Source organism: Anomaloglossus baeobatrachus, chromosome 4 (assembly GCF_048569485.1).
Source record: "Anomaloglossus baeobatrachus isolate aAnoBae1 chromosome 4, aAnoBae1.hap1, whole genome shotgun sequence".
NCBI lineage: Eukaryota > Metazoa > Chordata > Amphibia > Anura > Aromobatidae > Anomaloglossus > Anomaloglossus baeobatrachus.
This window is the reverse complement of record NC_134356.1, coordinates 505,952,975-505,969,134: the sequence shown is the minus strand read 5'-3', so window position 1 is coordinate 505,969,134 and position 16,160 is coordinate 505,952,975. Positions and strand designations below refer to the sequence as shown.

The window sequence follows — 16,160 nt, the reverse complement described above, 5'->3', positions numbered from 1 at the left end:
TTTGGGCTGTGCAATGCCCCGGGACCTTCCAACGGTTGATGGAGTGCTGTCTGGGACATTTAAACTTCGAGACCGTCCTGCTGTATTTGGATGATGTGATTGTTTATTCCCAGACGTATGAAGCCCATCTGGAGCACCTGGCCGAGGTGTTCGCGTCCCTTGCCAAGTACGGGATGAAGTTGAAGCCCTCAAAATGCCACCTGCTGAAACCCAGGGTGCAGTATCTAGGGCATGTGGTGAGTGCGGATGGTGTCGCCCCCGACCCTGAGAAGATTACTGCCATCCAGAGCTGGCCGAGACCAACTACAGTGAGGGAAGTAAGGCAGTTTCTGGGTCTGGTAGGGTACTATCGGCGCTTTATAAAAGGGTACACGAAGATGGCTGCCCCCATGCAAGATCTCCTCGTGGGACAGACCAAAGGTGGTAGACCCATTGGAGCCCCACTGTCGTGGGAAGACAAGCATGAGGAGTCCTTTTGCCAGTTGAAGGCGGCCTTGACCGGAGAAGAGGTCCTGGCGTACCCTGACTATGGGCGCCCGTTTATCCTCCACACGGACGCCAGTAACGTGGGGCTAGGAGCGGTCCTATCCCAGGTCCAAGATGGAAAGGAGAAGGTGATTGCCTATGCTAGCCGAAAACTCCGGCCGACCGAAAGGAACCCCGAGAATTATAGCTCCTTCAAGCTTGAGCTATTAGCGTTGGTATGGGCTATCATGGAGCGGTTCCGCCACTACCTGGCGGCAGCAACCTTCACTGCGTTTACGGACAACAATCCGCTGACCCACCTGAACACGGCCAAGTTGGGCGCGCTGGAGCAGCGGTGGGTAGCTCGGCTAGCCAACTATGATTTCACCATAAAGTACCGAGCTGGTCGTGTCAACATAAATGCTGATGCCCTCTCCCGGATGCCCCATTTGTCGGAAGAGGGGTGCGAGGATGACGACCTCGAGGAGATCGAGTTGCCTGCGTTTCACCAGCCGCCTACTGAGAGGGTACAAGTATGCCAGCAGAGGGTAGATCTGGACCCGCGGCCCAGTCAAGAGTGGCAGGACGCCCAGGACCAAGCGCCGGCTGTCCGCCTTGTCAAGACTCTGGTGGAACAAGGCGCCATGGGAATAGACCCTGGCGCTCCAGCCGAAGCCCAACGCTTGTGGAAAGAACGAAAACGGCTCTACCTACACCAAGGGAGGCTGTGCCGTGAGCTGATCAACCCAAAGACCCATGAGAAAATATGCCAGTTGATTGTTCCCCAAGCTGAGGTCGCTACTGTCCTGCGGGCATACCATGATGGTGCTGGCCACTTCGGGTGGAAAAAGCTGGAGATGCTGTTGAGGGAGCGGTTCTATTGGAGTGGGATGCGTGAATTGGTGGAAGCCTGGTGCCGAGAGTGCGGTCCTTGTATACTGAGGAGAAAGGACGAGACTAGCCAGAGGGCACCGTTACATCCCATCGTTACCCATCAGCCGCTGGAACTGGTCGCCCTGGACCATGTCAAGCTCACCCCTAGCCGAAGTGGGTACACCTACGCATTGACCATGGTAGACCACTACTCAAGATTTATGGTGGTAGTCCCTGTTAAGGACCTAACTGGTCGAACCGCTGCTCGAGCGTTCCAGGCTTATTTCTGCCGACCCCATGGGTACCCCGAGAAGGTGCTAACTGACCAAGGCCCGGCTTTTGAAGCAGAGGTGTTTCACGAATTCTGCCAGTTGTACGGCTGCAAGAAGATCCGGACCACTCCGTACCACGCCCAAACCAACGGCATGTGCGAGAAAATGAACCACTTGGTCCTGGGGCTCCTCAAGACGTTACCGCTGGAAGAACGGAACATGTGGCCGGAAAAGCTACCTGACTTGGTCGACATGTACAATAATATCCCGTCCAGCTCGACGAAATGCACCCCAGCGTATTTGATGAGGGCTCGGCCTGGCCGCCTGCCGGTGGATCTGGAGATGGGGTTGGAAGCTCCAGAAGCACTCCCTTCAACGGCGGAGTGGGAAAGTCGGAGGAGGGCACAGTACCGGCAAATCCAGGAGTATGTGGAGAAAAACCTCAGTCGAAGTCGAGAGCAGCAAGAGCACCGGTTCAACCAGAAGGCGCCCGCAGGTCCTTTCCAGCCAGGAGATGTGGTGCTGAAACGGAAGAGAAAAACCCACAAGCTGGATGATCAGTGGGAGCAAGTCCCTTATGTCATACAACCCACAGAATGGGGAGATGGGAAAACCTACCAGATCAGTCGTGACCAAGGGGGCACCCTAGCCACAGTTTCCCGGGACCATCTAAAAAAATGCCCCCCAGCGCTGAAGGCAGAGGCTGAAGTACCGGTTCCTCCACCAGTGGAGAAGGCAGCAGAGGTAATCCACACTGTAATGGGTGACTTCCCAGCAGACTGGCCTACACAGAACGGCGCGGTGATACTTCCAGTGATACTGTTCCCACAACCCGTGGATGAAGAAGTAGTGGAAGCGGTTAACCGTGAGCCAGAACCAGTGCCAGTGCCCAGGGATGAACCTGTACCCAGCCCCCCTGCACCTCCGCCTGCTCCACACTATAGCAGGGAGGAGGAACCAATTGTTCCCTCTACCCCACTGTCTAGCACCACTGACACCGGGCCCCGAAGGTCCACCCGTTCCAACCTAGGTAGACCCCCACTTAGGTACAGGGAGACCGTTCTATGAGTAAAAGGGGTCCGCAAATGTAAAAGAGTGTTGTTGTTTGTTTGAAAGTTTTGAAAAATGATAAATGAAAATGCCTGAAGTTTTACCTGATTTGCTTTTGTGATTGAACCGGCTGGAGCCGGCACCGTTGTCCCCGTGGGGACCGTTTAAAGTTTATTTGCATGGGAACTATCCATGGACAAGCCCGTGAACTTGCAGGGCACCACAAACGTTAAGTGGCTTGTAAATATGTTGGTTGCCGTTACCGTTTCCGCAATACCGTCTCCGGAGAGGCAGGTTGGAGGGAGGGCCCTGAGCAGAGCAGGCCAGGGCCCAGCCACCAAAGGAACCGGTGGCCACCCTCTGGAGGGGAAGGACAGATCCCGCTCGGGTAACTTGTGCTGGACTGTGGGTCAAGGGGTGCTGCCTGGGTTTTAGGGGCAGCATCAGGGCCAGGTTGCTTGGGTGGGAGAGAGCGGAAACCGTAGCCGTAAACCGTTGCAACGTTTAAGTAAATGTGCCTCCCGTCTTGGGAAGAGTTTTGATTAAAAATGTTATTTATGTTTGCTTAACCCTGTTACCCCCTTTTACAGAAAAATAAAATCGGTGTAGGACGGCAGCCCGCGGACGGTCTGCATTTTGCTAAGGGGGAATGTGTCGCCCTGGGCAAGCCAGGGGACACAGGTCACACACCACCACACCCCACACTCCAGGTAGGCACATCACAGCTAACCTACAAATCCTTGTTGCCTTCCTCCAGGAGTCTGATGATGCACACCAGGGGGTGGGCCAGGCGGTTGGCTCCGCCCACCAAGGAGCTCACAGCTCTGGAGGCAGGAAGAAACCAGGCAGACGAGTCCAGGAGGAGGAAGTGGAAGGAGTAAGAATGGAGATTAGCCCAGGCAGGGCAAGTGTGAGGAGCTAAAGTGGAGGAGTTAAGAAAGTGAAAGTGAAAGTAGTAAAGGAGGAAAGCAAGTGAAGTGACAGAAGAGAAAGACAGCCTGAAGGGTCCAGCTTTGTGAGGGCCAGAACAGCAAGGTCAGCAACGGCGGTGACTGTCTGGAGGGGGACCGTTTGGAAGTTCCTGGAAGGACCCCGTTGGCTGTGTGCCCAGTGGTCTGGAGCAGTGTTCCGAAGGACAGTCAGCACCAGGGCAGGGGCCTCTCGGACCCCGGCAAGGCTAGGAGTCGCCAGATTTGCCAAATCCGTCAGTGACGGGGACGCAGCTCCCCCAACAACCAAGTCCCGAGTGAAGGCAACAGCCCAACCTGAACCGGGGAGACACCGCCACCGCCAGGGCACCAGTTTCCCCAGGGCCAGCGCCTGCGGGCAAAGTGTAGAGCTCCTCCGGCCCAGATTGCAGCCGGGGAGCGGGTAACCGGAGGGAATCCACCGATACCACAAGTCAAACAAAGGTGCAAGGAAGAGGGACATCACCGTCACCTACCGGGAGTGCAGGTGCAGCCGTCTGTGGGACCGTCCTACCAGCCGTTTGGTTTACCGTACAAACTGTGTCCGTGTGTCAGGCTGAGTGAGTACCATAGTGCCGCAAGGCACAGCGCTGCTCCCGCGTCCCTGCGCCCACCGGGCCCTACACTTTACATCTCATCACCGGGCCCCGGGATCACCAACCCCTACCCACGGAGGGGCAACACAACACCTGGCTGCTCCGCATCACCATCCCCGGGACCCCCATACTGAGCAGCGGTGGTGCAATCACCACAACCGTGGGTGGCGTCACGAACTATAACAATCCCCACACCCAACAAACCCCCTTTCACTCACGGGCGAGGAGTGTCGCTCGAGAAACCCCGGGATCCGGCCCACAGCTCGAGCCACCAGGAGCAGCTGCCGGACCCGAGCAGAAGGGGTGAGCGTGGTGTGCTGACACCCTCCTCCCCGCCCGCGACATATACAGTATATATCCCATGTAAGAAAAATTAAATATATATAAATAAATTCCTATATGTAAAAAATCTGCGCTGAACCCAAAACAATGTATATTTTGATTATGAATAGTATTTTATTTTCCACTCACAAGTAAAAATATTAATGAATAGTAGGTTCCAAAAAAAGAAGAGTATACAAACAATAATAAGACACATAAATTTGTACATTCAAACAACACTATAAAAGGCACTTGTGTATGTGGAGCCCCGGCTGGCGGCTACCATCTGCTTAAAAATAAAAATAAAGATAAATATACTTGTTTGTAATTTATATTTTAGAGAAAGGGTTATAAATTTACCACAAATAGAGGGATAAATAAGTAGGTCAATCCAGGGAATTTCAGGAGGTTCGCAGGAACAACCTCCGTTCTAAAAAGTACCGCATTTTTCGGACTATAAGACGCACCGGACCATAAGACGCACCCTGGTTTTAGAGAAGGAAAATAGGAAAATAAAATTTTAAGCAAAAAATGTGGTCATGACACACTTATGGGGCGAAGATCTGCTGCTGACACTATTATGGGGGTAATATCCCCAAATTCTCTACTAAGGTACTCCATCCTGGTAATGATCCTCCTGCCTTGTGTATGTATATATTTATGTCCCTCATCCTGGTATAGCCCCATCTTGCTATATACTGCCATCCTGGTATGTGCTCCCATCCTGCTATATACGCCATCATCCTGCTCATATACCCCCATCATCCTGCTCATATACCCCCATCATCCTGCTATATGCCATCATCCTGTTCATATACTCCCATCATCCTGCTATATACCCCCATCATCCTGCTCATATACCCCCATCATCCTGCTATATGCCATCATCCTGTTCATATACTCCCATCATCCTGCTATATACCCACATCATCCTGCTCATATACCCCTATCATCCTGCTATATACCCCCATCATCCTGCTATATAGCCCCATCATCCTGCTCATATACCCCTATCCTGCGGCACACACAAAAAATAAACGTTTCCACTCACCTTTCCTCGTTCCACGCAGCGTCGCTCCTCCTCCTGTCTGTGCCGGCAGCGCTGTGTTGAGACGGCCACGTTCCCTGCAGCATCGCGATATCCTCCAGTCTGCCGATGTGGCTGTGAAGACAGACGTGCGCACAGCGATGACGTCATCGCTGTGAGCACCGCTAGTCTCCAGTCCACACAGCGTGGCCGGCAAACAGGAGGACATCGCAATGCTGCAGGGAACGGTGAGTACATTGATTCACTTAACCCCACGCTGATGATGATGCGCGGGGGGCAGTGAATACAGCCAAGCATGTTCACTCAAGGCTGTAGTTGCCAGGGGTGATCATGACCGGCTGTTAATTATGCGCACATCCACGCCCATCACCCCGCCCACACGTCAGTACCAGCTTCAGCGCTGAGAGATGGGCGGGAGGATGGGCGTGCATATGGAATGGGCGGGCCCACGTGGTCACGGCAGGCGCAGCTGCAGCTGCAGCCTGCTCGTGCCCCCGATGACCCGCTCCACCGCAGCACCCTCATTCCCCGCAGACATGCCCTACATTCAGACCAATAGATGCACCCCCCACTTTCCCCCAACATTTGGGGGAAAAAAGTGTTTCTTATGGTCCGAAAAATACGGTATATAGGTTGTTATACTGCAGTTCCGCGGAAAACCTCAAGTATTACTATGACCATGCGCTCCACATAAGCCACACTTTTCTTGGTAGATTTGAATTTTCCCGCACTCCTAGCGTGTTACCGCTACAGACATTTACAGGAGTATAGCAGGTTTGCGTTAAACAATCACCATTCTGAGGTTTCCAGAGGCAAATGCAGTCTCTGCGCTATGGATTTCTTTAGCGCAGAGGATACCACCGAGGCTGTGTCAGATCACACCCCGGCTTTTGAAAGACAAACAGGTGGTTTTAGGCTCCGAGATACAAAAACCTTCCAGGGCACGGATACAGGGATTATCTTGGGCGTCCACCCGTTAAGCAAGTTTTGAAACTTGAATGAATTAGACAATTCGGCTTTTTCACCGCAGACAGATAGAAAGTGTATGCTGAGCTTGATCCAACGCGCGTTTCGGGGGTGTTATCGGTCCCCTTCCTCAAGGACAGCACAGCCACTCACTGAGACCCTATTTATAACACGATTTAATTACGGTCCATTATAGCAAAACAAGAAAATAAAAATATATATATGCATAAGAATATATAATAAATATACACAACAATTGTTTAAAAACTGAATTTGTCATAAATAAATTGATACGATAAATGCATAAAACTGTTTAAAATTTGGATAAAAAAAATAAGAAAAACAGCAAAAACTAGAAAACGAAAACCAAAAATATATATACCATATACATTTTTTGCACCGACAGGCACATCCCTCATAATAAATAAAAACTTTCTTTCCCTTTTACTCTTATTAAAATATAACAATAAGTAGAAAAAAATCAAATATAAATCCACAGTGTATTATTAGAGATAAAAAATGGATGAGAAAATGGATGAGAAAATAAGAAAAATGTGATCTGACACAGCCTCGGGGGTATCCTCGCTCCAGGCACCAGGAGTTCATACAAGGGAAAAACCTGCTACATCCCCGCTGCAAACTTCGTGCTCAAGTACTAAAGAAATCGATAGCGCAGAGACTGCGTTTGCCTCTGGAAACCTCAGAATTGTGAATAACACAAACCTACTATACTCCTGTAAATGTCTGTAGCGGTAACACGCTAGGAGTGCGGGGAAATTTAAATCTACCAAGAAAAGTGTGGCTTATGTGGAGCGCATGGTCATAGTAATACCTGAAGTGTTCCGCTGAACTGCAGTATAACACCCTACATACTTTTTAGAACGGAGGTTGTTCCTGCGAACCTCCTGGAATTCCCTGGATTGACCTACTTATTTATTTACTTTATTTCCTTTATTTGTGGTAAATTTATAACCCTTTCTCTAAAATATAAATTACAAACAAGTATATTTATCTTTATTTTTATTTTTAAGCAGATGGTAGCTGCCGGCCGGGGCTCCACATGCACAAGTGCCTTTTATAGTGTTGTTTGAATGTACAAATTTATGTGTCTTATTATTGTTTGTATACGCTTCTTTTTCTGGAACCTTCTATTCATTAATATTTTTACTTGTGAGTGGAAAATAAAATATTAATCATAATCAAAATATACATTGTTTTTGGTTCAGCGCAGATTTTTTACATATAGGAATTTATTTCTATATATTTAATTTTTCTAATTTTAACCTAGGCAATAAGGGTTTTTTTGCCTTAGAAATCTAGCTGCAGAACCATTAAAACATTGGGTTTTAGCGCTGACCTTTTATCATATTGATATTTATTTCCCATGTAGGGTTTGAAAGACATATTAATTACTTACCTGTGAGGTTCTCTTGAGTTTGGTATGATGGAAACACAATCACGCTTATAAAATGTTCTCTCAGTCCAAGGCAAACTAATCTGAAAAACAAAATAAAGCAAATAAAATGGCAAAACATTTCTTTATGCTTACGCAAGACCAGTCTAGTCCACCACAAAATCACAGCATTATTATATGTGTTGTCACACTATCATAGGCCTCTAATAAATAAAAAAGTCTTATTTTTTTAACCCCTTCAGCCCCCAGGCACGTTCCGTTTTTGTTTTTTGCTCCTTTTCTTCCGAGAGCCATAACTTTTTTTATTATTCCATTAATCTTCCCATATGAGGGCTTGTTTTTTGCGGGACGAGTTGTACTTTTAAATGAAACCATAGGTTTTACCATATAGTGTACTGGAAAACAGCAACAAAATTCCAAATGTGGAAAAACTGCAAAAAAAACTGTGATCGCACAATAGTTTTTGGGATGTTTTATTCACCATCTTCATTATATGGTAAAACTGATGTATCTATGTGATGCCTCAGGTCGGTGCGAGTTTGTAGACACCAAACATGTATAGGTTTACTTGTATCTAAGGGGTTGAAAAAAAAAATTCACAAGTTTGTCCATTAAAAGTGGCGCACATTTTGCGCCATTTTCCGAAACAAGTAGCGTTCTCATTTTTCGGGATCTATGGCTCAGTGACGGCTTATTTTTTGCGTCTCGAGCTAACATTTTTAATGGTACCATTTTTGCGCAGATGCTACATTTTGATCGCCTGTTATTGCATATTGCGTAAAACATGCGGCGACCAAAAACGTAATTTTGGCGTTTGGAGTTTTTTGCCACTACGCCGTTTACCAATCAGATTAATTGATTTTATATTTTGAGAGATCGGGCATTTCTGAACACGGCGATACCAAATATGTGTATATTTATTTATTTTTTAACCCTTTAATTTTCAATGGGGTGAAAGGGGGGTGATTTGAACTTTTAGGGTTTTTTTTTGGTTTAAACTTTTTTTTTAATTTTACTAGTCCCCCTAGGGGGCTATAGCGATCAGCAATCCGATCGCTCTTATCTATCTGGTTATCACAGCTACACAGCTGTAAACAACAGATACAGTCACTTCCTGTTTCATTTGGCTCCAGGACGGGTGAAAACGAAAGTGAAACTTCGTAGCTGCAGGCATCATCACATGACCCTGTGCTACGATGGCAACCACCGAAAGTCACGTGATCACTCACGTAACTTCCGGTGGGGGCGGCGGTAAGTAAAAAACATGGCCGCGCGCATATAGATCTCGCTGCCAGACTTTGGCAGCGAGATTTAAGGGGTTAAATGTTGCGAGTGGAAGCGATTCCACTCGCAACATGCAGGCACATGTCAGTTGTTGAAAACTTAACGGGACACGATCCATGACGGATAGATCCATCCAAGGTCGTGAAGGGGTTAATGGGTTCTTTCACATTTAACATAATGGTAATATTCTCACAATTGAACGTGGACAAACACATGTTTCATATAGATTGCGAGAGACCGTGACTGGTGTGAAGGGCCGAACCAGTAGGTTGAAATTAATTTTGGTTATGATTAATATTAACATTAGTTATAATTATTTTTTAGTAATATTAATTGTATCACTTAATATTGAGCAGATTTAAGTATGCTGACATCCCTCTATATACTATGGACCCCTACACAGACACCCCTATATACATATGTGGTCAAAATAGTTGGTACCCCTTGTTTAAGGAAAAGAAAACCACAATAGTCACAGAAATAACTTGAATCTGACAAAAGTAATAATAAATAAAAAAAATATCTATAAAAATGAAATTCAGACATTGCTTTTCAACCATGCTTCCACAGAATTTTTAAAAAAATAAAACTCATGAAACAGGCCTGGACAAAAATGATGGCCTTGAAAATAATGTGACAAAAGGACATGTTAAATCAAGGTATGTCCACTAATTATCATCACCGGTGTCTATAATCTTGTAATCAGTCAGTGGGCCTGTATATAGGGCTACAGAGACTCACTGTGTTGTTTGGTGACATGGTGTGTACCACACACACTCAACATGGACCAGAGGAAGCAAAGGAAAGAGTTGTCTCAGGAGAATAAAAAGAAAACTATAGACAAGCATGTTAAAGGTAAAGGTTATAAGACCTTCTCCAAGCATCTTGATGTTCCTGTGACTACAGTTGCATATATTATTGAGAAATTTAAGATCAATGGGACTGTAGCCAACCTCCCTAAACGTGGCCGCAGGAAGAAAATTTATGACAAATCAAAGAGACGGACAATTTGAATGGTAACAAAAGAGCCCAGAAAAACTTCTAAAGGGATTAAAGGTGAACTTTAAGTTCAAGGAACATCAGTGTCAGATCGCCCCATTCGTCGTTGTTTGAGCCAAAGTGGACTTCATGGGAGACGACCAAGGAGGACACCATTGTTGAAAAAAAAAAATATAAAAAAACAGACTGGAATTTGCCAAACTACATGTTGACAAGCCTCAAAGCTTGTGGGAGAATGTCCTATGGACAGATGAAACAAAAATTGAACTTTTTGGCAAGGCACATCAGCTCTATGTTCGCAGATGGAAAAATGAAGCATATCAAGAAAAGAACATTGTCCCTACTGTGAAACATGGAGGAGGCTCAATAATGTTCTGAGCTGCTTTGATGCATCTGGCACAGGGTGTCTTCAATCTGTGCAAGGTACAATGAAATCTCAAGACTATCAAGGGATTCTAGAGAGAAATGTGCTACCCAGTGTCAGAAAGCTTTGTCTCAGTTGCAGGTCATGGGTCTTACTACAGGATAATGACCCAAAACACACAGCTAAAAACAACCAAGAATAACCAAGAGGAAAACATTGGACTATTCTGAAATGGCCTTCTATGAGCCCTGACTTAAATCCTATTGAGCATCTTTGGAAAAGCTGAAACTGCCATCTGGAAAAGGCAACCTTGAAACACAAGACAACTGGAGTGGACCAAAATACCTGTCGAGAGGTGCAGAAGTCTCATTGACAGTTACAAGAATCGGTTGATTGCAGTGATTGCCTCAAAAGGTTGTGCAACTAAATATTAGATTTTTTGCTCAGATGTTTCTATGATTCCTGTAGTGCAATAATAAGCATTTCATGTGTTTTGTAAACTAGTTTTGATAAATCATCATGTTAATGGATAACTCAATATTTTCAATGCTAACTCTTATTTTCCAAAACTTCTGTAATCTGCCCTGGCATGCTGGACATCATATATTTTCTCTGAGGAAGCCCATTTGAGACTGTTATGGACATCTGGAAGAATTTTTGTCTAGATAAGAACAGGTGAGCACTATCCTGAGTCTTGTGTCATCCCAACAATAAAGCATCCTGAGATCACTCATTGGTGGGGTTGCTTCTGATCCAAGATAATGGGCCCACTCAACATTTTGCCTAAGGACACTTCAAGGAATAAAGAATGCTATCTAAACCTCCTTCAAGAGCAACTTCTCACAATCTGGGAGTAATTTAATGATGATCAAAAATGCTTTCTTGAGCATAATGGAGCACCACGTCGCAAGACAAAAGTCATAACTAAGTGCCACAGTGAAGAAAATATAGAATTTTGGGTGCATGGCTAATAAACTCTCTAGATCTCAATCCCATTCAAACCTGTGGTCAGTCCTTAAAAAGTGAATGGAGAAAGACAGAAATTTTGATAAAGTTCAGGCACTAATTACACAAGAATGGATTGATATCAGTCTTGAAAAATAAGGGAGTACTGTAAATATCGAGTCTGCATAAACTTCATGTATTTGTCATTTAGACTTTCAAATTTTATGAAATTCTATTTTAGAATCTGTAGAAATATTTGACTAAACAATGTAAAACACTGAAGCAGAAACTTTGTGAAAACCAAATTTGCGCCAGTCTCAAAACTCAAACTCAAAAACGTTTGCCCATAACTGTGTACCTTAAATAGTTTGTTTGATAAAGATCAACTTTTGGATATACTGTATCCTATTAAGGAATATAGACATTCTAGACAGTAATCTCTTTATGAGCCGGAGTTAATGACAATTGTTGACAGATCCCATTTTTGCAGTCCTGTCCTGAATGGCAGTTTCTCTGCAGTAGCTAAAAGGTCTAACCTGATGCAGCCAATTGTTCGGCCAGTTTCAATTATAAAATAAACAAGTCTGGCTAGTCTAACATGTTTGTAAGGGCACCATATGGAAAGCTATCTCACAATCCCTCACTCTATATCCTACATTCATGTTTATGGAAGTGGTAGAAACGTTAAAGTTTCTTCTTTGTCTGTGCTTTGAGGTTAAAGTACTCCCATAAAGTTTTTTTGGTATTTAAATGTGTGCATATATACTGTACATGTAATGTAGTATAGGTGTGTTAATTAGAGATAGGCGAATAGTGAAATATTTGGGTTTGGATTATGCATGCCGAATACCGAGTACTATACTAGTAATTGTCACAAATAACGGACCTAATGCAAGTCAATGGGAAACCCGAGCATTTTTCTTGAAGATTTCCCAGAAAACTGCTCGGGTTCACCATTGACTTGCATTAGGTTTGTTATTTATGATGAATACTAGAATAGTACTAGAGGTGAACAGATCCAGTATCATGTCCCAAGGTAAACAAAAACCTTCTTTATTGGAGTCACATTAAAATAAAAAGCATGTTAAAACCATCCAGTGCATAGACATCCATCTTAAGGGTGCTTTACACGAGACGATCTATCGTGCGATAGATTGTCGGGGTCACGGTTTTTGTGACGCACATCCGGCATCGCTTGCGACGTTGGGCTGTGTGACACCACCGAGCGACGCAGTATCGCTCACAAATCGGGAGTCGTGTACTTGTCACTCGGTTTCATAATCTCGTTTAATTAAAATGGCGCCGGTTGCTCATCGTTCCCGGGGTTGCACACGCCGCTCCATGTGACACCCCGGGAACGATGACCAGCAGCTTACCTCCGTCCCGTGGCACCCGCCGGCTATGCGGAACGAAGGAGGTGGGCGGGATGTTTACGTTCTGCTCATCTCCGCCCCTCCGCTTCTATTGGCCGGCGGCTGTGTGACGTCTCTGTGACGCCGAACGTCCCTCCCACTTCAGGAAGTGGACGTTCGTTGCCCACAGCGAGGTCATCCAGAAGGTAAGTACGTGTGATGGGGGTTAAACGAGTTTGTGCGCCACGGGCAGCAATTTGCCCGTGACACAAAAACGACGACGGCGGGTACGATTGATTGTGAAATCACACAATCGGTCGTCCCGTGTACAGCAGGCTTGACACGTATCAAACCCCGACCAATTCTTAATCGTAGATAAATACCTCATATCATTGTGAGCTTTAAAAGCCCTCACTCCAGGACAGGCTTAATGACAGCCTTTCCGATCAAGTGAGATCATTTAAAGCTCACTATGATATGGGGTATTTGTCCATGATTAAGAACTGTCCAGGGTTCGATACATGTAAGACGGATGATTTTAACATGCTATTTATTTTAATGTGAATCCAATAAAGAAGGCTTTTATTTACCTTGGGACATGATGCTGGATCTCTTCACCACTTGTATTTTCCTGCCAGTTATTGGACATGGAGCCATACGCCATGCACCACCCGTGATTGAAAATTCCAGGAGTCATTTGACAAGGGTGAGCTGAAAAAAAATATTTTTCTTTTCCTTTTTTTTTTTGAATAGTACTAGGTATTTGATACAAATGACACAAACCCAAATATTTCACTATTTGCCCATCACTAGTGTTAATATATGCACCTACTGCTGCCCTCTACTGTGTCTAGAACCAGGGCCGGATTATAGGCGGGGCAAGCGGGGATCCAGCCCAGGGGCCCCCACCAAAAGAGCTTCTAAGGGGGCCCCCACCACCAGGGCCATACTTGTCAGCATTTTTTTTTTCTTCACACCCTCTCCCCCTCTGTAAAGACAGTCTAATAAATCAGCTGTGTTTTCGGAGGGGAGGGGGGGGGGGTGCACCGGCATTTATTTGTATCTGCGTCTTTAAGACGCAAAAACAAACTGCGGGCACAGGACGCTGAATGACCCCGGAAGTACCAGCGATTGTACTTCCGGGGTCAGAGGTGTGCCAATGAGCTCCCTGCTATGTGCTGCGGCCGTCATGGGCGTACCCAGCGAGGGGCGGGGTGCCCCCCCTTCCTAGAAGCAGGGGCACGGTGTAATGGGCCGCTGTATGTGCAGCCACGCTCCTCCGCAGTGTGTGCATGCAGGCCCGACACACTAGCTGCAGCAGGAGGCAGCGCTGTGCTGTGCCAGCTCTGCTGTGTGCTGTGTGCCCGGCATGCACACAATGCAGAGGAGCGCAGCGGAGCCGGTGCCGGTGCTCGCAGCTTCCTCCTTCTTCCTATTCAAATGTATTTGCATCTTTCAGACGTAAATACATTTGAACAGCGCGCCGGGACTGGGCCCCGCCCCCGACGTGCAGTAACGTGATGAGATCAGCACCTTGCTGACGTCATCACAGTGCTGCGGGCGCCGGCACACAGGGGAGATCAGATGGTAAGCGCTCCATGAAGGAGCCGAAGAGACAGGTTTAATTAATGATGATGAGTGGGGAGGGGCTGAGGACACATAACTGGGAACATCTGTGAAGGAACACAGCTCTGTGACAGGCAGAGGAGGAGCACTGTATTCCGAGGGAGGGGGGAGGCAGGAGTGTGTAGGGATGGGGCAGTGTGATTTGTGTGTGTAGGAGGTGATGAGGGTTGCATTGTATTGTGTGTGGGGGGAGGGGTAATGGGGGGTGCATTGTGTGTGTGTGTGTGTGTGTGTGTGTGTGTGTGTGGGGAGTGATGGGTGGGTGCATTGTGTGTGTGTTTTGTGTGGGGGGAGTAATGGTGGGTGCATTGTATTTGTGTGTGTGTGTGTGGTGATGGGGAGATGCATTGTGTGTGTGTGTGTGTGTGTGTGTAGGGGGTGATGGGTGGGTGCATTGTGTGTGTGTGTGTGTGTAGGGGGTGATGGGTGGGTGCATTGTATGTGTGTTTTGTGTGGGGGGAGTAATGGGGGGTGCATTGTATTTGTGTGTGTGTGTGTGTAGGGGGTGATGGGGGGTGCATTGTGTGTGTGTTTGTAGGGGGTGATGGGTGCATTGTGTGTATAGGGGGTGATGGGTGCATTGTGTGTGTATGGGGTGATGGGTGCATTGTGTGTGTGTGTGTGTGTGTAGGGGGTGATGGGGGGGTGCATTGTGTGTGTGTGTGTGTGTGTGTAGGGAGTGATGGGTGGGTGCATTGTGTGTGTGTTTTGTGTGGGGGGAGTAATGGTGGGTGCATTGTATTTGTGTGTGTGTGTGTGGGGTGATGGGGAGATGCATTGTGTGTGTGTGTGTGTGTGTGTGTGTGTGTGTGGGGTGATGGGTGGGTGCATTGTGTGTGTGTAGGGGGTGATGGGTGGGTGCATTGTATGTGTGTGTGTGTGTGTGTGGGGAGGAAAGGTGGGTGCATTGTATTTGTGTGTATGTGTGTAGGGGATGATGGGGGGTGCATTGTGTGTGTGTTTGTAGGGGGTGATGGGTGCATTGTGTGTATAGGGGGTGATGGGTGCATTGTGTGTAGGGGGTGATGGGTGGTGCATTGTGTGTGTGTGTGTGTGTAGGGGGTGATGGGGGGTGCATTGTGTGTGTGTGTGTGTGTGTGTATGTGTGTGTATGTGTGTGTGTGTAGGGGGTGATGGGTGCATTGTGTGTGTGTGTGTGTGTAGGGGTAAAGGGGGTGCATTGTGTGTGTGTAGGGGGTGATGGGGGGTGCATTGTGTGTGTGTGGGTGTAGACGGTAAAGGGGGGTGCATTGTCTATGTGTGTGTGTGTGTGTGTGTGTGTGTGTGTGTGTGTGTGTGTGGGGTGATGGGTGGGTGCATTGTGTGTGTCAGAGCTGTGTGTGTCAGAGCTGTGTGTGTAAGAAGCAGTCTGTGCAGCCCCCCAGAACTATATGGGTCCCCCAGAGCGCTATGTCGCCCATCCCAGTAATGAGTACACCACCAGAGCTGTTTGCCACTCCAGTAACGTCTATGCCCCCTGCCCCTCTTGTAATGTACATACTGTAGCCCCCAGCCCCTCCTGTGATGTATATACAGCAGTGCTGTCAGTGTGCAGTCATGTCTGTTAGTGACAGCCATCGTGAAACACAGCCACATGTCCTGAAGGAACTGGACGGA

General features: G+C 47.0%; 1 protein-coding gene across 1 annotated transcript in view; it reads right to left on the bottom strand.

Annotated features, from left to right (window-relative positions):
• LOC142302574 (transient receptor potential cation channel subfamily M member 7-like) overlaps positions 1-13,581 on the bottom strand; it is a 254,559-nt gene extending 240,978 nt beyond the window's left edge. The window contains 3 exon segments of the mRNA XM_075343678.1: positions 7,977-8,056; positions 10,601-10,670; positions 13,508-13,581. Coding sequence (XP_075199793.1) covers positions 7,977-8,056; positions 10,601-10,670; positions 13,508-13,581 — 224 coding nt within the window.
• Positions 13,582-16,160: the final 2,579 nt, after the last annotated feature.